Source organism: Drepanopeziza brunnea (genome assembly GCF_022702325.1).
Source record: "Drepanopeziza brunnea f. sp. 'multigermtubi' strain 214-2 chromosome Unknown ctg8, whole genome shotgun sequence".
NCBI lineage: Eukaryota > Fungi > Ascomycota > Leotiomycetes > Helotiales > Drepanopezizaceae > Drepanopeziza > Drepanopeziza brunnea.
Genome location: NW_027094071.1, coordinates 875038 through 895910, shown reverse-complemented (window position 1 = coordinate 895910; position 20873 = coordinate 875038). Strand labels below are relative to the sequence as shown.

General features: G+C 48.9%; 5 protein-coding genes across 5 annotated transcripts; 2 read left to right on the top strand and 3 right to left on the bottom strand.

The window, feature by feature from the left end:
* Positions 1 to 247: 247 nt before the first annotated feature.
* Positions 248 to 1870, bottom strand: L3040_005198 (uncharacterized protein; the record flags this gene model as incomplete). The annotated part of the gene is made up of 5 exons (XM_066157271.1): positions 248 to 347; positions 415 to 1547; positions 1596 to 1672; positions 1717 to 1791; positions 1837 to 1870. 5 exons carry the CDS (start codon positions 1868 to 1870, stop codon positions 248 to 250), a joined length of 1419 nt encoding a protein of 472 aa, XP_066011584.1.
* A 3559-nt stretch (positions 1871 to 5429) lies between these two features.
* On the top strand, positions 5430 to 6018 carry L3040_005197 (uncharacterized protein; the record flags this gene model as incomplete). Its single annotated transcript, XM_007297005.2, has 2 exons — positions 5430 to 5823; positions 5915 to 6018. The coding sequence occupies 2 exons, from the start codon at positions 5430 to 5432 to the stop codon at positions 6016 to 6018; spliced, it is 498 nt and encodes a 165-aa protein (XP_007297067.2).
* A 1210-nt stretch (positions 6019 to 7228) lies between these two features.
* On the bottom strand, positions 7229 to 13416 carry L3040_005196 (uncharacterized protein; the record flags this gene model as incomplete). Its single annotated transcript, XM_007296997.2, has 3 exons — positions 7229 to 8145; positions 8192 to 10301; positions 10348 to 13416. The coding sequence occupies 3 exons, from the start codon at positions 13414 to 13416 to the stop codon at positions 7229 to 7231; spliced, it is 6096 nt and encodes a 2031-aa protein (XP_007297059.2).
* A 2302-nt stretch (positions 13417 to 15718) lies between these two features.
* Positions 15719 to 17175, top strand: L3040_005195 (uncharacterized protein; the record flags this gene model as incomplete). Its single annotated transcript, XM_007296996.2, has 3 exons — positions 15719 to 15824; positions 15873 to 16139; positions 16214 to 17175. The coding sequence occupies 3 exons, from the start codon at positions 15719 to 15721 to the stop codon at positions 17173 to 17175; spliced, it is 1335 nt and encodes a 444-aa protein (XP_007297058.2).
* A 368-nt stretch (positions 17176 to 17543) lies between these two features.
* Positions 17544 to 20353, bottom strand: L3040_005194 (uncharacterized protein; the record flags this gene model as incomplete). Its single annotated transcript, XM_007296995.2, has 7 exons — positions 17544 to 18236; positions 18289 to 19007; positions 19113 to 19472; positions 19535 to 19689; positions 19760 to 20009; positions 20057 to 20258; positions 20306 to 20353. The coding sequence occupies 7 exons, from the start codon at positions 20351 to 20353 to the stop codon at positions 17544 to 17546; spliced, it is 2427 nt and encodes an 808-aa protein (XP_007297057.2).
* Positions 20354 to 20873: the final 520 nt, after the last annotated feature.

Below are 20873 nucleotides of genomic sequence, written 5' to 3'. Positions count from 1 at the left end.
GGGGTCCAACACAATGGAGCAGGAAATGAAGGCATTTAGATTATTCTTTCATTGTGAACATCGGCCCTCTTCTATGCATAATGCATTCAATGTCCTTGGATCCGAACAGTCCATTCATTCATTTGTGCCCTTTAGCTCCGAGTAGATATTTCTGGACATCAAACTATAACCCAGAAGCGCCCACCCGTATATACCCAGCCTCCCATCCCTCTCAACCAGACTAGTCTAGTCTACCGCAGCCCGAGCTTCAATCAGACTCCGCATCATCGGGCAACTCCTGTAATCTACCCTCCGAGTAGGCTTTCGCGACTGGGTTCTGTACGTCCATGACGCCGGTCTTCTTGAGTCTAGTCATATGTCAGTCCATAAACTCCGTTTCTACGTTCGCCTTCAATAGAGAGAAGAGCAAAATACCTCTCAAACAGCACAAACAACTTCTCCGCCTCCTTCTCCTTCTCCTCCTCCGTCATCTCTTCCATCTCAACATGCTCTTCCATGTCCAGCAACTGCCCCGTGATAGGATTTACCCTTTGCGCCATACTATCCTGACTCGCTCTTGTGTTACTACCCTCACTACTTGTACTCCACGCCTCCAATGCATTCTCCGGGATAGGAACGTTATGCTGGAACAGGAATCCAGATGCGAAGCCGTAGCCTACATTTTGTACAAAGGTGCGGGCATCTTTGTTAGAGAGCTCGAAGAGTAGGGCGGAGACAGACTCCCGGACCTGTGGGCTAAGAGGATTGTTGGTTAGGCGGAGGAGACGGGAGGGCAAAGTTTCGGTGCGGCCGAGAACTTGTTTGCGGTCTTCTTCGGAGGGAAGGAGAAGCTTGCCGAGATAGGTTTGGACATCTTTTGGGGCGAGGGGTAGGACTTTTCTGATTACTGTCAAGAGAGGCGAGACGTTATGTTCGAGCTCGTCCTCAGTGTAAACTTTCACACTCTTTTCCAGAAGTTCAACGAGGCGGGTTATATTAACGTTTGGTGTTGCTTTGGGGAACAGAGTTGCCACATTGTCCTTATGCTCCAGGTCCAGGTTCATCAGGGCATTGACCAGAGATCCGATCGGAGGTTCCAGGGGCTTGCCACTTGGAATAGTACGTTTCGTAAGGATAATCAACATTGGCTGGATGGCTGGCGAGAAAGCTCCAATCCGTTGGGGACAGTAGTGTGTGATGTTGAACATCAACTTGGCCATCTCAATCAAAGCCATTTCCTCCATAGGGTCGACCTTCGTGACGTATTGTTTCGAATTCCTGCCGATGTTCTGGCATATGTTCTCCGCCAAGTGGTAATCGTCGATCAACTTTTGAAGGTCGAGATTTGTATCATAGGTACTGAGGAAGAGGATCCGGGAAATTAGAAATTCATCGTCTCGACTATCATTCTTCAGCTTGTTGCATGCCTTTTGCTCAAATCCCAGATCCACGAATATTTGTCTCGTTTCGGGTTTGAGAAGGAGGGCGTTGGCTAGGACTCGTAGGGCATTCCGGGAAGTTGTAAGGGAGGGGCTGTTGAAGGCATGGCGGGACAGTGTCTCTATGCCCTGTGACAGTCAGCTTCTGCAGGTATAGCATTAGGCTCTGTAACTTGCCTCTCTCGTGAAGATAGGATCGGAGTCAGTAGGGTCGCGGCCATGAACCTTGACCTGTTCTAGGATTGCATCGCGTTCTACAGATATCAGCACGGTCGCGGTTGTGTGCAGGTTCACATACGGTGCGGTAGTAAGCTGATCTTCTCTAGGTCTGCTGTGAGCTTTCCCATGAGGCTGGTAACCTCGTCCAGTTTCCCTGGCAGTGTCAGCCGGCTTCTTTACGTATGTAGGAGCTACTAACCAGTCCCCTTCAGCTCAACAGATGGTGTAGCCATTCTTGCACTTGCGTACGGTCTTGGGCGAGTTTTTTTTGGAGATATAGTCCGATCGAAACTGGCGTCCTCGTGGATTTCTGCGCAGAAGCTAATCGAAACCTCGCTCTCTCCGGTCCAGCCTCTTTCTCCTTTGTCCAAGTTCAAAGTCTTTGCTTCGTAAGTCTACGATCTATGGACAGAATCGTTGGCACGCCGAGTCGTAGGCCTGAAAGTCAACCTAGTTTCTCCCAATATCTCAGGTTGCTATAGCCCAGGTTTATGTTATGGAGAAGGCCTCGATCTCTGGCACCCAGATATGAATAGCAAAGAATAGAATGCAATGCGTGTATTGTATTTATGTGTTTCTGCTGTCCTCGCGCAATGTGGTGAGGATATCCCCACTGATATCTACGATCGGGCCTCCTGTACCACGTCTCTCGCGCCGTGGGATGTAACCTGATTTTGTACAGCCTTTGTATGCTGGACCCGGACTAAAGCTGCAGCGGATCGGTGGGCATCTGGAACCGGATTCAAGAGGTGCCACGAGGGGCGCAAATGGCCATTGCGGGGTAAAAGATAGAGAGGCAGTCGGTCCAAATGTGAGGAGTTTAGCAGGTGGATTGTTGTCGGCGAGATCGGCGAGGTCAGCGACGATAGAATCAAGTCTCTGACTGTTGACGTGGAGGTTTGTCCTTGTCATTTGTTAGCTGTTAGCTGTTAGCTTTTAGCTGTTAAGTCCGTAGTAGTCCGCAGCATTGACATTGACTGCAAGAGATGTTTGGCGATCAAGTTATGCTGAAGATAGGACTGGAGCTTCGGCATTACTATATCCCGAAACAAACAAGCTAATAATGCCCAGCGATCTCGTGCACGATATCACGTGTCTTGAAGCGCAGCTTCCCTCTTCTTTTCTAAGAAAATGGAGGGCAGATACTATCGCTTGTTATTTCAAAATGATATAGCCCCTAGTTCTTTGAACCCTTTGCGGTACTGCCACCTGGTACGGTGAGTGACAATGATTGTATTCAATTTTGTTTGTTTATATTATGCTCTAGAGCTTTGTGCCGAAGTTCTAGTCAATGCTAAATGCTACCGTACTTAATTAATTTCTACTGGCGCTACTTACTCAAGTACCTGAGAGGCCGGTTTCGCTATGGTCGCGTGTCATTGGTTGCACACGATTCAATAGCGACCTCTGTGGTCAGTTCACTCTTGCGAGAATTCAAATCGAACAGCATGGTGTCAAATTTGAAGCTCTACAGAGCTGCAATCAGTATTCGATGAGATGGCACTGCATCTTCGAGGAGTTTCTTTTCCAGTTCTGTTAGAGAGGAAGCATGATCTATTTGCGAAGGTATCCGATTTTGAGTTCTCTTGGGACCTCAGTCCATCACACGATCTGGGCCACGACATAATCTATGGTACAACTCGAGTGGCTCTTGGTAGTCGCACATGGCTATCTATCGATCTTGGAGTTTCAAGTGGACGCTAGAAGAATGCATGCAATAGCAGCTCTGGAAGTAATCTCTCATCATTTCTGGCCATTTTGAACTATTCAGATGGTTAATTTTTCTCTCAGGGGTCAACTGGAATTATCTTCTAAGGATCACATTCTCCGGAGTCAAGAACGACGAAATCAAGTTAAGTACGTACCTGCGACGAATTTTTTGTATCTCGGTGGTTTGGCAACATCGACAATTAAAACTCGGTCTTCATGATGGCCCCCCATTAGGTGGATCTAATGAACGTTGAAAATTCAATGTCTGTAAGATGCTCAGGTTGTCCAATTAAGAGGGCACTCATAAGAGCGCTGCATTCAATGGCAAATTTGCGATAAAAGTAGAAGACTCTCCTCGCTGGCAATAACAAATCGATTATCAGTGCATGTTATCGGACCAAAAAAATCATCTGCTGCCATAGCAAAATTAATTACTCTTTGAGCAGCACTTCAGCAGCATGCCATAATCGCCAATGAGAATGAAACGAGCAAAACCAGCGGATAATCCCATGGCCAGAAGCGCATAGAGTATTCCGGTTTCGGCAAGTAGATGTACATCAGTCCAATCTTTCAAAACATCCGGATCTCTCAATGCGCGCCTTAAAACCTAAGCCGCTCTGAAGGGGGCCCGAGAGTGTGCAGGTTTTTTTATCGACTCGGCTCAAAACCCTACTACGATACTTCAATCCCAGATATGCAACTGGTTCGTGTCTCTTCGAACATCTCACCATTGGTACTAGAGCCGCAGGACTCGGAGAGCCTGAACAGATCCAAGAATAAAACTGCTCTGGCAACCAACCAAAACTCAAGTGCCCGAGAAATGAAAGCGAGGTCCGGGAACGTGGAGGATGTGAGCCTTTAAGAGGGCTGTAAGAAAGGCCATTTTCCAAGGACAAGATGGCGATTAATCGGCAAAATTGAGGCCTATATTTGCTGTTCTTGCCTCGAAGGTATACGTGGTTGAGCGGTTTGAACCGGTAAGGTCTTGGGATCTGGTTGACATTCTAGGATCTAGCCCTGATTATTGCTCGTCGCTTCTCAGGACTTTTGCCACTTCATAATTGCTCAATGAAGCTACCATTACTAGCTCTGCGACACACAAACATAACAGCGCTGTCTATCTTAAAGCTCGGGTTTTACGTTACACCCGATCCGTATGTGCGGCTACGCAGCGAGGATGGCCTGATATCCCCATTTCATAGTTAAGAAGGACCAATATGCGAAGACCCGCACTCACGTTTGGGACAAGTTTATATTAGCATTCTTTGCATAGAGCTGAGAACCTTAGGAGTATGCTGGAAGTGAGCCAGATGAAAGATTTTTTTCTTATAAACCAAACTTCTGCACCCCTCCTTTTCATCATCGCCCTCACCAGCATCAGCAACACCTTAAGAGAAAGTATAAGTCTAGCACGAACAAGCCACTATGGAAACAGTACGAACAAAGTTGGTACAGCGGGTTGAGGCTATGGCAATTTATTCGGAATTCTTCTTCAGAAAACCGAAGGGAGGGAAGGAGGTGTGGTGCGAACAGGGGCTTTTGTTTGATTTGTTTACATATCCCTCGCTTAAATTTCAGCCCTTCCTCAACCCGAGAGCCAGGCCCAATATCAGCTAGGTCTTACCACGATTGTAAAGCGTCGTCTATTTTTACTTTCAGCTCTACCACCAGCTCAGGATTGCCGTTGCACAGCCTCGTATCGCTGAACATGTGACCCACCCTCGTCACCTACTGACCGCGGCATGATGGTGTGAAGAGGATCAGGACACAAATGAGTAGTAGTAAATGAGTGAGAGACAGGCTATCCGCGATAAACTGGTGATAGTCTCGGAAACGCACGATGTGTCGCGCAGCAGATCCTACGGTACTTTTAGATATTCGGTAGGCTCGCTCCTCCGCGCAACGCGATCTAGTGCCTACTGTACCCGCCGCCCCCTCTCACTCTATAAAGTCCTCCTCGGAGCTCACAAACCACTTGATGTATCAAAGCGATACAGAAAACTCATAGCTATATCAAGAACATTACAAACAATCACACATATATCACCAAGACCAAATCCCCGACAACCAGCAGCAACAACTATGTTTCCCACCACCTCTCTTCTCATCGCCCTCCTCCCCCTCCTCACAGCCGCCAACCCATTGGCTTACCCAGCTCCAGATAACCCCTTCTTTACCTACAAGCCCCTAACGCTCACCTTTCACGGCGGCCCAGCCACCTACGACCTCGCCCTCAGGGCTGACGGCAACACCTACTCAGTCTCGAACCCTCTAGCCGTCAGCGAGATCACCGTAACGCCAGCCGACTTCGACATCTACTACAACTGCAACTTCTACTTCAAAGACGACGGCGGCAAGCAGGTTGCTGTGACGCGAGACGCAGATGGCAACGGCGTGCATGTCGGCCCACCCAGGGCGGTGACGGGCGTGAGTTGTCAGCCGACGGGAGATCAGGGCATTTGTTTGCCGGTCTATGGTAAGTCTCTTTCCCCTCTTCTTCTTCTTATTCTTCTTGTTCTTCTCAAAAATTTATGAGGGCAAAAGACAGCGCTGACAGAACGTGATAGCTACTTGCCAGTGGTGCGGTGGCATGAACGGACAGGGCGGATGCCGTCTTCTCAACTGCTGCAGTGGCTACTGCGCCGCTACCAAGTGCCGCAAGACTTCTTGATTTCAACTGCGTGATTTTCCTTCCCGGGTTATAGAAGGAGCTGAGATTTCTACTTGCCTCGTCCACTGTCGCTCTCTCTCCGAAAAAGAAATCACTTGTATGGTTCCAAAGGAGAAAGTCTGCCCTCGTATTCTCGGACTTGAAGACGAGGGTACCGAGTGTTTGAGTGTAATCTTTGAGTTCCTGCATGGCGTGCTTGTATTGGGGGGGGGGGGTTCTTCTTCTTCTTTTTTTTTTTTTTTTTTTTTTTTTTTGACTTTCAGCGTGCCCGTCTTCACCTATTTGTAACAAGTAGTGTTTTCTTGCCGACTATCGCAAAATTAAGAGCTCTCAACTCGCGACACGTCAGTATCGTCTCTCCGAGTCTCTGTGTGCGATTTCCTTCGAAATTTCAGACATCGAGAATAAGTGGACTGAAGTGTACAGGAAGGTACTGCTGAAAACAAGGGAACAAGAAGCCAAAGTTTTGAAGCGAGAACAAAGTAAAATGTTGCTTCTTCTGCCATCACCCCGAGCCGGTTCTTCTCCCAAGTCTCACAAGCCAGCTGCGGTCGCTCGCTATAGCGAGAAGTGCTTTCGGCAGGTCGGGGACTGTAGAGTCTAGGTCTGCGAAAGATGACCTTATCAGGTACGACGCCAGTTAAGTATTCATCCAGGGTCCAGTCCACCCTCGATTCCTTCCTCAACCTGTTGTATTGCCAAGTCAAGGAATAACAAACTAACAGTCCTATTAAGCTCCTAACGAAAATCAGGCGTAAAGCCCGTTCCTATCATCTTAAAGAGCTTCGTGATATATACTTATATCGATACTATTGAAACTTGGAGCTTTACTGTAACATAAGGTGAAGCTAATGAGTCCTGGTCACTACTCTTACCATGGATAGGGGCGACCAATGTCACTCTCCTCTTGTGCCCATATTCATTTTTTTGTAATACCTCCTGTGATGGTTTGAGTTTATTCAAATATCCAAAGATATATCAACACATCAGAAATCTACATATGGTACCTTGCTCATTGAGCTCACTACAAGGCAACCAAACCCGCCAATTATTATTGGTATCTCTTTCTGTCTCTACACTGAGTTCGTCATGCTACTCCATCAATGCCACCTTTGTACACCTGATACCTCATAAAATGTTCACCTGCCCAAAAGGGTCGCCTAAAAAAAAAATCCAAGCACTTCGCTGTGCAACGCCACGCCATGCAAATTTACAAACCCTTATCCGCTGATCGCCGGCCCCTCCGTGCAGCATCATACAAGTGCCCCTTCGCATCCATAAATAAATCCTCGAGTCTGTTCACGTCCTCTCTGCTCAGCGACGCCGTCTGCAAGTCCTTGAGCAAACTCTGAAGTTTGTGGGCCATGCTTTCAACTGTGACAAGCGCTTCCACATTAGTTTGGGCCCCTAAAAAGACTCCCGGCTCTGTGGCAGAGGCCTGTACTATGACAACCTCGCGCGATACAACCTCCTCCTCAGGTCTGACCCCCGTCTCGGCGTTTGAGCCAGAGCTATCCAACGAAATCGAATCACCGATAACTTTTTCTTCAATGACGGGCGAGCTAGATTTGCGTAAAAAGCTGGAATCTTCGACGCGCGTCTCTTCAATGATGACGACAGATGGGTCGTTTGTCCCGTAGGAGCCTGAAGAACCTTTGTCAACGCTACCTTCGGTAGCAACTTGTTGTTCAATTTCGGGCTCCAAATCTGCCATGGTATCCTCAATTAAAGACTCTTCAGTAGTTTGGCAGAATTCGAGGCCCCTGAAAAGCGTCTCCTTGGGTCCATGGACGCCACCAGTCGAAGAAAGCTTAGACTCAACTTCCCCGAGAATCTGCTTGTCACTTCGAGCATGCTCTCCTTCGACTGGATGTTCGGAGCTCTGCGTGCTTGTACGGGCGACCTCTCCGTCGATGTCCTCCATCTCAGCGTCAGCAAACGACACCGCAGTGCCGTCGACGTTCGTTCCCGACACTGGTGCATCGAGATCGACCGATCCATCATACATATCTTGACTCGAGTCGACCTCTTGAGACTGTGACTCATCATGTTTAATTTGAGAAGCTCTCTTAGGTCGTCGTCCTCTACGTTTCTTCTTCTTTGAAGACGACTTTCTTGGTGAAGTGTCTATAGGCGTCAGTCAAAAACCTGAAAGTGAATGCAAAGAACCCACTATCCGGTACAGCCGCGGAGTCCTGGCTGTCAGGTATTTCATTCGAATCTCCGTCGAGGTCTGGATGCTTTCGCTTTCTACCCCTCTTGCTGTCACGCTTGGCTCTAGGCTGGTATCTGTCAAGGCTGGAGGTGTCGACGACGATAGTATCTTCCTCGTTGTATTCGACTCCATCATCGCCAATGATTGGTATTCTGGCCCTGACACCGGGCGTATCTGGGATCAGCGAAGCTATCGAAGAAGACTTGAGTGCATCTGATTTATAGGTAATTTCTTTGTCCACGAGATTCCGGGCGTTGGTTGTTTGCTTCAATGGTGATTTGCGAGCCGATGCAATCCGAACTTCTGGCGTAGGTGGAATTTCCGACTTCGACAAAGATACTCGAGGACTTCGTCGTGTAGAATTGTTTGTGGGAGAAGCAACGGGTCTTGAGGCAACGGGTCTTGTAGCAACAAGTTCATCGTATTCGGCCATCATACGAACCAAGCTCGAGTCATTGCCGAATTCGGTTGGAGTTGATGGTGTCTGGACTGGTATGGGCCTACCCCTCAGCACGAATGGAGAGGGTACGGCATCTCCAAAGACCTGCTTGTCGGAAGAAGCAGGGCTGGAGTTCGTATCGATGAAATCGCCGATTGGAGGGCTAATAGGGTTGACAGAGTGCTGAGCAGGCGTGCCAGGAGGCCGAGAATCATATATAGGCCTCATGGCAGATTCATTTAGGTTCGCAAGTTCCGCATCCAGTCCAACTGGTGGGGATTCTTTGCTGTCGATTTCCATTGCCGACTTCGGTTCTTCTTCTTCTCTATGAGGAGCTATCAATTGACCCGACGGAGCGTCTTCCGCAGGTGACTTATGGCGTCCCGTGAGGGAGAATTGGACGCTTGAAATCGTGGTGTTGGTAAATAGAAAGGGATTTACTTGAGCAGAAGGTCCCAGGGAAGGTGTCTCGTTGACAACTTCTTGACCCTCATTCAATGGCTCAAGCTCTGGAAGTCCGAGACGCGCCTCATTAATTTCCGCTGTATGATCTAGATCCATAGTCTCATCGCCTTTAGACGTCGTGTCCGGTGGAGATGATGGGATTTCATCATCGGCGACAGGCTTTACAGCTTTACCAACAAGCACCGATTGGCCGTTCTCGGACACTGGTGAAAAATTGGGAGATGGAGTGGCCTTCAAGTAAGGGCTCTTGTGGGGGCTCTTGTAAGGTCTGGCTCTTCTTGATGCGGCCTCGGGTAGAGATGATAGAGGGTCTACGATTCTACTTTCATCCCGAATTGGTCGTGTAGGAGTCGGGGAAGAGGCAACAAAACCATCGTCGTCACTTGGAAGGACAAGACTAGGTGTGGTGTCTCGATCAATCCCCGCATTTCTAGTCCGCAGTTGCGACGAGGAACGATGAGTAGGAAGCTCTAGCTCAGGACCTCTCGGCGTCGACTTCTCTCTAGGCACCGGAGTGGACTTGAGGTCGGGAAACATGGCCTGGTCAGCGTATTGGCGCTCCTTGGTCTCTTTCTGCTTATCCGTCAAAAGCTGAGAATCCATGACTCTATCTGCCATTGGCGAAGACTCAATAGCTTCGAATTGGACCTGCGAGTCATCATGACGAAGTCGTGGCGTGACGTCCGGTTTTCTTGGCTTCCGTTTACTGAAAGTAGGGGTACTCTCGCGAGATCGTTTTGCCGACATCGACCGACTGACCTGGATCAGAACTTGGGGCGTCGTTGACCTCAATCTCTTTGTCATAGGAGACTCTTCTTCTGGAGGGGGATAGAACGAATCCTGGGTATCGAGAAAATCTCTCGGTTGTCTTGTCTCTGCAGAAAGGTCCTCATCAAGGTCGTCTGGGAAAGAAGGGAGCTGGATTTCAGCAACTCGACGGACTCTTAGAAGAATTTCTTGAATATAATCTGGGTAGTGCAAAGGTTCTTCGCAGGAGCCAAAATAATCGTTCCAGAATTTAATAGTTCCTGCGAAAATTCCCTCGTGCTTGCTGTCTAACCCCGCGCAAATCAACATCTCCAGCTCATTCAGAACCTTCGAATGACTATAATCATCGAGCAATTGAGAAATCAGCTTCTTTACCATCGCCCACATGGTTGCAACCTATATCTGTCAGCAAGCGATCGAGAAAGAGAACCAAGGTACTCACTTCTTTCGACAAAAAATCTCCACTATCCAGCTTCGCCTCGCTATCGATGATCCAGCATGCGATGCCCGCTTGTAGTTTGGCAAGAACAGGCAGAATCAACGAAACGGGACATTTCCTTAGCAAATATGTCGTGGCTGAAACGATATCCGCGTTCTCGGAGAGGTGATCAGTAGAGTGGGTGTCATAGGCTGTCTCCAAACCGATTCTTACATACTCGTACAAATGAATGTATGGGTCAAAGGTCGAGGGCTTTTGGGTGGCAGGACCCCCTGTTAATCTCCTTGAGGCTGCGTCCAGAGCCCGTCGGTCTTTGGGGTAAGTTGCGCTTTCAAGGATGAAACTGAGATAGAACAGTCCTCTTGATTCCGTATCGACATCTGGTACTGAGGTAGTAAAAAACTTGGCGAGGGGTTCAACAACAGCGATGGCCCTCCCTGCATCGCCGACATTGATAGTGACTGAGGTAATCAATGCATCGAAAAGAGTCTCCCAATTGTGAGGAATGGAATTTGGGGAAAAATTGACGCCGAGTCTTAGAATCTCAACCAGCTCTTTATATGCCACGCCAAGTTGTTGCTCGTCACTTCCACTATCTTGATCTTCTCTCATGCTGATGATGGTAGCGGCAAAGCCGGCAAGAACTTGCCAAATAGCCCGAGACGAGTCGCGATTATCAGTGGGCAAAAGGTGGAAGAGACTTTTGATAAGCTCCATCTTGGCGTTTTTCTTTGGCCGAGCCCCCATGAATTCTGACACTACGCGGTGGACCATATCCATGAATGGCTGGCTGTACTGCAGCCCAGGCGAAGAACTGGTCCACAGTAAGACAAGATGCTTCAACGGGGTCCTGCTTTCGTTGCGAATTTTCCGTGGCTGCTGATGCGTTGGGGTGTCGACCGCAAAGAAGGAATCGTGTGCAATTGAGATCTTCCTCTCGCCCTCGAAGGGTGATAAACGAAGACCAGCAATGGTTGAAGAAATGATGCATTCGAATCCTTTCAAGAACGCTGCTGACTTCTCGGCCGTAGAAAAGGCGTTTGCTGGGGGCAAATTTCCGAGCTTTTCTCCACCGACTGTCCAAAATTTGTGTAACATGCCAAATATCGAGGCAATGCAAGACATGGTATCAAGATGAGGTCTAATCTCCGTCACTGCTGGCGAAGAAATGGACGCAATGTAGGTCTTCCAAAGTCGTGTGATAGGCGTATCGTGGCCAAGATCCCAATATAGCTTCTCCATCAGCGGCGCCAGGACCTTAAAAACTCGAGCATGATTCTTGCGTAGCCACTTCGAATCGAGTGCTGGGAGTTCTGACGAGCTCATGACAGCTTGTTGAAGGCTATCGATAGCCCTCGTCTCCGACCACTTTCGTTGTGTTGTCGTGTCAAATAGGCATCGGAGAATAATACATGCATCCATAGCCTCTTGCTTGGCCACTTCTGGACCCTCACGCTCCTTTGCAAATGTCAGACACGCATCCACGAGAGGAGCGACATATTCATCCCAGTAAATTTCTAGCTGAGTCGCGGAAGATTGAGGCCTGAGTGCGTAATATAACAGAATATTCATACTGCTTAGTGCGGCTTTTCGCCCATGTTTGCGTGACTTAAGTTGGGTGAAGAGAGCCTGAGAAAGCAAACCGCGGAACTTTTTAGAAGTCTTTTCGTTCGGTTGGAGGGCGAATATGAAGCGATTCCAGGCAAAATTAGCTTCTGTCCGGGTCGGTATATCGCTAGAGTTGAAGCACAACTGGATGATGTTGAGGAACGAGTTGAAATATTGCCACTGTTCCAAAGCGTTAGGGCTTGAACGGAAGAACAACATCACGATGCTCCATATTTGTGGTACTGTAGCGCTATCCCAATCAACTTTCTTCCTCAACATATCTTCCAATTTACCGGTGTAGTGTTTCGCATAAGATTCCTTGTCATGCTGATGTGCGAACACATGCGTAACGGCCCTGGTAGCGTTGCTCTCGATACCAAGAGTAATGGCAGCCTCAAAAGCGAATATGATTGCCTGCGTGCGGATTTCCTTGAGACTGTTGAGCATGCCGTCGAACATGTCCACATACCATGACGAGTTGGCCATCATATGATTACGACACTGCCGCAATAATGCCCGAAATATGCTGATCCTCCACATAGCAATGCTCTTGCCTTTGAGGTGGCTTCCGATGTTGTGTAACGCCGTGATCAACCTCCCGACTCTTTTCTCGTTCATGACTTTCAAGGAGAAGTTCTGCTGGGCCAAGATGAACATCAGATGCTTGATGATTTCCTTGGACGGTGCCTCTTCCTCAAAGGTCTTGATAGAATGATCCACAAGTTGTACGGAAAATTCCGCCGGAAACATTGCTGACACCGCGTGTTTCTGAAGAAAACTCGAGAGCAGGACTAAAGCATTGACCACCAGAGAGGTGTCGGGCTTGCCATTCTCCAGCTTCTGAGAAAGATCCTGCCCAATTAATTGGCACAGAATTCCCATCTTAAGCTTCAATGCCTTCAAGTCCGGTACATTTTCAGACGCCTTCAGTGTACTGGACAACATGAGGTATGCATCCATTTTCGAGCTCCTATCATTTCCCGCCAACTGTTGTACTATCGAGTCCAGCATGGCTGCAAAAGATGCGTGATGATGGAGAGGTAGCAATTTCGCGTTTGGCCCTACACCATTGTACTCTTGTTCACGGACATTGTATGTCTTGAGGATAGACTTAGAGGGTTTTCGTTCGGAGGAAGGGGCCAAAGGTTGGACCATCCGGGTGATATGCTTTCCGTCGAATGAAGCAGTGGGGGGGTCTGAGTATTCCGTGAACTCTGACCACAGAACCCTCTTCTTCCCCGACTTTGTTGACGAGCCAGGATTATCTACAGGCGAGTCGTCTGTGGTGACAGAACTAGCGGCTGGTGCAGATGCCCTTCTGTGATTCGAATTGGTGAAGTGAAACTTTTCGAGGCCAAGAGAGCCAGGTTTCGGTCCGCTGTTAACAGATTCTCGGGGTGGTGTTGGAGGTCGTGCTTGGAGGGATGGTGGTGGATTCAAAGCAGCCGCCGCCGACTCGAACATGGCTGCTGCGAGCGCTATGGCTGGATCCCCTTGGTGTAACCTGCATCGAGACCTACTTTCGTGACTCTACTCCATCTGCCGCAAGCATATCCTCACTTTTGATGTTGTCGAGAGGGTGAATTCGATGAGGAGGAAGCCGTGGAGCTGGAGTTGGAGGCGCAGATGAAGTTGCAGTAGGGTTGAGAAGCGATGGACAAAATCGCGTTCAAGACGCGGCACCAGAACCACTTTAGCTTCACCGCCTTGGGCAGTATTGCGTCCTCGCGATTCTTCAAAATCTAGGTACCTAGTACTTTATTCCATGCAACTTGGTCAGCACTCGGTCTTTAGACGATACATACATTTACAAACTTGCAGCGAGGAACTATCACTTGTGCAACCAGTGATTAGCGTACATCTTGTATTTATTTTTATCCTTTCCTTGTATCGTTATCCATATTTATGAGGTTTCGAAGATATGACTGCAGGCCCGGTGATGCCGGTGGAATTACATTACCTCCTGAAAACAGAAATATTCTAGCCACACTAGCATCCCCATGATTGTAGGGGCTTTGTCGAATAAATCCTTGATACGCTTTTACTCAATTGTCGTGTCGCTAGCGCGTCAAGTGGTGGCTCGGTCAAGGTCCCGAGGACAGTCAGCCAGGAGAAGTTATTTGCCAACTCCTCAGATCTCCAGTTCAGATTAGCATTAGGCCCCATGGCCATGATTATTTTATTGTCGGAAATATATGGTGATATATCTATTTTCCCGGTAGTTCTCGGGAATTTGAATGCTAAAGGAGCTGGCAGCTGAAGGATGAGACATTTAAAAAGGACCAAATCATCAATGCGATATAAATTTACAATTGAAAGGCTGCTCATGTTGTGTATAAATCAACGATTCAAGATCGTTCAGTTGTTTTACTTTGATGCTCAAGATTTCCAAGCTGTGAATGTGTTTTGGCCGAATAGGGGCTCGAAGCGAGCTCGCTTCGATTCGTTTCAATATGTTTTGTTTTGGTTAATATTATTCCTGCGTAGTCTTTCAACAGGGTGGCAGAGCAGTATTTGCTCTCGAAGTATCACAGACTAGTCTCTAATTCCTTCCTTCTAATAATCAAGTGTTGTGAAATGGTTAATCTCAAAGCTTGTTCCTGCCTTACACATCAGATCTATCTATGGCAACGAAAACAGCTGATACAATCGTATTGAATACCAAGTAGAATCTGATGATAGCGAAGATGAAAAATTCAAGTAATATTGCTGGAATGAGGGAGACTGAGACAAATCCTGTAAATATAATATTGGTCTATATAATGACTAGTCAGGCACGATAAAGGGTAAGGCAGAACACAGTTCCGGGAGATACAAAGCGTCGGCAATATTATACTAGGAAAAGTTTGCCGGGCAGCTAAAAGCGTTAGTCATTTAAATAAAGTTATTCAAACTATCTATCAGACGTAGTGATAATTAACTGATATCACAATCTACGCGTCTTCTTACCATATACATATACATATACACACACATATATATATATATTATGTGGCGCATACAGAGCCGAGAGGATGTTGGACGGTCTAGAGCACCGGATGAGCTGGCAATAAAAATTCGCCTGCTTGACGTTACACGCTCAGCGATTATCCACGAACGCCTAGACCGTCAAGCCCCATCCTCTGGCATATTTCCTAAATGCTTCTCTTGATACTGGATGGAATCGCAAGGGAATAGGTTGAATGCATATGCTGAAGACGCATTCGGAGCCTAGCATATGCGGAGTGTACATCTGCACGCTGTACATACATTACCTGAGGAACAGGTCTTGGCCATCACGATATGCTTGTATCGCTTTGCTCTGGTCTTGATTGAAACGAAAGGTGGCTCTCTAAATAACGTGATCAGTCGCATCCAGGCGCATCTCCGTACGGATTGTTTTCCAAGGTCTTATAATACAATTCCAAATGTAGAAGGATCTGTACGCGAAGAGAAACAGGAGCAGCCGGCCAAAAAATGTATATATACATATTGGCAGTATTTCCGGGGTTTGTTGAACTTTATAGGAGACAAGAAAGTGGCCGGAAGAGCTAGTTTAAAGTCGAAAGGTTCTCATCCTCGTGATATGCGTCGCGTGTATAAAGCCTACAACCTACAACTGTCAATTTTTTATCGTTTGTTGACGGCCTAACTTTCACGAACGACAACTATGCCGGCCATCCAAACATGTCCAAAAAGTCTTTCTCCAAATAAATTAGGAAGAGAGAATCGAACGGGTGGTCAGTCTGGTTGCAAGACACCCCCCTCCCCCCACTCTTCATACGTGATGGACATCAGACTCAACCTGGTCGACGAGGAAGAATACGTCGACGTCGAAATTTCCACTAGCCAAGACCAACATTCATCGCAAGCATTTGGTAGTATTGATATCGGTCAGTTGAGTGTAGTCTCCGGATGAATGCAATTACTCACCAAGTCAGCCCAGGAAGAACCCTTAAAATATCTTGACTTTGTCTCCAAGTATATCGATTCAATCAGCGAGGCTCTGCGACCTGTCAATGTCAGGATCCACGACAACCCAGAGCTGAAATATGAAGAATTTTTCGCTCACGAAACCCTGACGACATTCATGAAGACGAGGAAAGGGTGGAAGGTAGTGCCCTCTGCATACGGCATCCCAACAGCTTTTATCGCGGAGTATGATAGTGGGAAGAAAGGGCCGGTGATTAGCTTCAATGCCGAATACGGTTGAGTTCTCTCTCTTGCTGTGGATTTTTTTTTTCTTTTTTTCTTTTTGGCTAAATCTGACTTGAGAGATCAGATGCGCTCGAAGGGATCGGCCACTCATGCGGCCACAACCTCATCGCCACCTGCGCTTTGGCGGGGGCCCTCTCAGCCGGCGAAGCAATGACCAAGTTCTCCCTTCCCGGCAAGATCATTTTGTATGGAACCCCAGCCGAGGAAGGAGGTGGTGGGAAGATCAAACTGCTAGATGCAGGAGCCTACGCCGACCACAAAGTCGACATAAGCCTCATCTCCCATCCAGGAAAAGTAGCCGACTGTGCACTGATGCGGACAAATGCATACGTGAGCTTCAAGGTCGAGTATTTTGGCAAAGAAGCACATGCGGCTGCCGCTCCTTGGGAAGGAATCAATGCTCTTGATGCACTGATTACGGCGTACAATGCGCTGAGTGTGCTGAGACAGCAGACGATGCCAGGGGATATCATTCAGGGACATATCACTGATGGTGGCGCTACTCCCAACATTATTCATGCATATGCCGCCGGCGTGTTCGTTGTAAGAGCGCTGAGCAAGCAAAGACTGGCAGAGCTGAGGACGAATGTCAACAAGTGCTTCAAGGCTGGAGCCGAGGCAACCGGAGCGACGTTGAAAATAACTGAAGTCATAAGCTATGATGACCATGTCCCCAACCAGGCTCTCTGCAAGATCTCGAGAGCTGCGATGAATGCTCTCGGTAGCGATATTCCTGTCTCGAAGATAGATATCGTCCGAGGCGCCACGCAAGCGAGCACAGATCAAGGGAACATCAGCTATGCGATGCCGAGTGTGAGCTTGGGCTTCAAGATTGAAAGTGTGGAGGGGCCTCATAATCCTGGATTCGCGAAGTCTGCAAGGACGATGGAGGCTCACAATGCTGCTCTGAGAGCTGGAAAGGCCCTCGCTGCTACAGGCTTGGAGGCGCTAACGGACCCGAGCTTGATGAAGGCTGCGAAGGATGAGTTCGAGGAAATGATCAAGAGACAGGGCAGCAACATATGAACGGATTCAATGAGCACTTTCGGGGCTTTAGACTCGAGATGCAGGCTTCGCGCAACAACAGCAATTCAAAAAAGTTCTCTGACCGAATAGGCAGTTTCCTAATTAGGAAACCACGCACATTAGTTTCGAGGAGGCAATTTCCAGGGCCAGAAATTCAGAATAGCTGTTCCCCAAAAGATTTAAGCGCAATTGGGTAGTTATTTATATTCTAAACCGAGATGAGTTTGATGCTTGAAGCAGGGGAATATAGCTAACTATGCACCTCGCTAACCATAAACATCGCTAACCAACCTCACATACTTAGACGTAACGACATAATGAAATAAGGATATAACCATTTTTCTGCTCGCCCCCTTCCTCCTTCTGGTCTACACGCCCGGCAAATTAAACCCGGCCAACTTGGGCCAGTTCCCAAGAGACGCAGGGTCCCCTCCGATCCTCACAAACTGGCCCACGGAAGGCGTCGGCCCATCGAGCACGAACAGCATATACCAACCGGGCGGGCAGACGTGTGAATTTGGAGGCGCTGTAATCGAGCAAGTAGCCCCCGAGCACGAGACAGCGGGGAACAAGGTGCGCTGGCCCATGCTGTTGCCGTGGGTCGACGACACGGAGCCGAGAAGCGACACTTTCAGGTTCGCCGTGGAACCGGAAGTGAGCGCGAATGCGTAGGCCGCGCCGTATTGCCAGTCCTTGGTGGCGATGGTGAAGGTCGGGCGAGCGAGGCCGGAAAGCAGGTACGGGGGCGTGAAGACCTCGACGCGGTACTCTTCGGGCCAGCTGCCCTGGGGACTGTTGTAGTCGCCGGTGGGATCCGAGCCGGAGATCATGACGCGGCCGTCGAGGAGAGTGATGGCCTCGGAGTGGTAGAGGCGGGCGACGGTGGTGTTGGCCATGACTGACATGCGCTGGTTGACTGGCTTGGACGGGTCGTACAAAACGGCATTGAGATTGGGAGCGCCGCCAAGTCCGAAGCCGGCAACACCGTGCTGGCCGCCGCCTGTAATGAGGTAGGTTCCATCTGGGAGACCGGCCATGCAAGGCAGGACTCTCCGGGAAGGCTGGCACGTATTAGCGACATCTGAGAAGCGAGGAAAGCAAAAGAGACCCCACCATCCGCTCAATCGTCCAAGCTGGGTTTGCAGCTTCAGGTTGCGTAGAAACACAGTTATCAATCGCATATCCCCCGTTGGAAGTGGACCCGCCACAAGCCAGGACGCCTACGGGAGCCGTGAAAGGCGCATACTGCGGCAACGCGACCATTGAGCCCTGTAGCTGATATGTCCGGCCTCCAGTGGCATCATTGACAGCACCTGGCAGGTTCGGCAGAATCTTGACCGTAGCAAACGTCTTCTCGTCTAGGATCCTCGCCTCGTTATAATAGAGGATAAATATGCCTGATGGGACGACCATGATGAACGGGTAGAGGTTGAATGGATGCGTTCGTTGCAAGAAGTCCAGGTAGACAGTTCCTCCACCTGTTCTTGGGAGGATCTCCAGGTTTGGCTGCTGATCTGCGTTCTGACCAATCTCACCACCGACGACCAGGATCGAGCCATTCGCCATGATCATTGCCGAAGGGTACCAGCGCGGGACCAGCAATTGGAGGTTATTGGGGTCCTCAGTCCATTGCTGCGTTCCCTTGACTCCAGCGGATCCATCTGGCCAATACAAGCGGATACCATAGTTAGACGTACCAGCCCAGCCACCAACGGTGATTTGCCTTCCGGCCTTGTCGGGAAGAGTGAGACCTGCAGCGCAGAAGACATCTGTTTTCAGACCAGTCATTTGTCTCCATGCAATGCTAAAGGTGTTAATTTGAGTAAGATCAACTGTGCGACACCGGGGAGTCAGTGTTTGGCCGACTAAGAAGGTTTCGAGACTAGAGCAAAGATGCCTTGAAATAAAAAATGATACCGAGACCGCTCGTTACATACGTTCGTAGGCACCAGTGCCATTGGGCTCTCCAGTTCCAGCTTTCTCCAAAAACGTAACTTTGCCAGTAATCGCTTGGGATACTATCAGGGGCACAACAACGCCTCCGATCAAGAGCGAGTATTTGCCACCCGCATTTCCAGTTGGGATTGCCCAATTGACAGGAGAGGTCGTCCAAGTATAGTAAGTGAGTCTGTTTCCAGATCCGCAATAGTAGTTCTTGTTTCCCGAACAGAGCGCGTTGCACACAGAGTCGGCGTACTTGAGAGGAAGGGCAGAGTACGTGTACTGCTGAACATCATTGGGATTTGTCGAGGTGGTTGGCGCAGATGCGACCTGGAGGTTCTGGATATCTCCACAAACTGCGAGTGTCAGTCAGCGTATGTACCTATCCCGGACCAGATTCGAACGTGCGTTTACCTACAGCATTGTGAAGAGTACTCAGGTCCTGCCGCATTGAACCCAAATTGCTGACAGCGAGTGATACATGAGACGGGATCGTTCGTCTGCGTATCCCAGACTTTATACGGGAGAACTGACAATTTAATATTCCCATTTTCTTTCGCGGGGATGTTGTCCCTGATCCATTAGTATTGGTTCTTGTCAAGGAGGGAACTGGACATGCTGTAGACATCCTGAATACGCCCACCCAGCTGGTATGTCACTCTTTTGGGGACCCGGACCAGCTGGCTGAGTTGACGCGACAGTTGCTGTAGTCGCTGCTACTTTTGTCGTACTGCCTGCATTGGCCGACGACACCGCTCCTGTCAACCTTTCCGTGTAAACAGACAGCCGGTTACTAGCTCCACACTTCTCAGCAGAGTTTCCTCTGCAGCTAAAGCTGCAATCGGCTGCAGGTGCAATAGCAGACCCAGTTCCGAATGCGTTGCCACAGTAGCCTTTCTCGTGTCAGCCTGCACAGCCGCGAGAAGAAAGCAGTTCCTACACTCTCGGCCGTACTCCGTGCCAAAGTAGGTATATCCTGCACAATCGCTGGCACAAGACTCGAGGGTCATACTATCATATGCTGTCGACTTCGCAGCAAGAGCCCGCACGTTGGTGCCCTCTGTCTGACATCCATAATATGTCCATCCTGTCACAACGGACTGTCTTTTCTCCACAACAACGGCCGAGAAAGACGACGTGAGCTGTAGATGTCAGCGAGCTATGCCAGCTTTAGGGCTGTATGGCATACCAACGAAGCCACCACAGCTGCTTTGACAGCATATGTAAAGTTTCCCATGTCCCAAAATGTTTGTTGATAGAGCTAATGTAAGTTACAAACGAGCGTGCCTGCGCAGAATTTTTTGCAGCTAAAAGATGCAGACCCAAGAGAGGTGTATTGTAAGAAAACGAATAGTTCTGGCCAGAGAAATCTTTATAACATGGGGACTGAAAAGGAAACAAGCCGTGGAGGTGAAAATGAGGCTTGAGACTTGTTCCAAATAATGGTAAGGGCTGATTATCCCCAGGGTGCGATGCCGGTATGCAGGCCAGTACGCTGCACCTTTCGTATCCATCCTCATCACGCGGGCATGGCAGACACTGGTCGTCAAGTTCCGATGAAATGTATGTGCATTCGCGAATCAGCCATGTGTGTTGTGTGGCTGAACCAGGGCGTCCTTCCATGCTGTCCTTTCCATGCCGCTCAAACGGTGATTTCCATGCGACAGCGGCAGTCAGCGTTACTATTGACGTGCATCATACGTGCATGCTGCAGGTGTTTGATAGCGCCAGGGAATTAGGATACTGGTGAGTGAGTA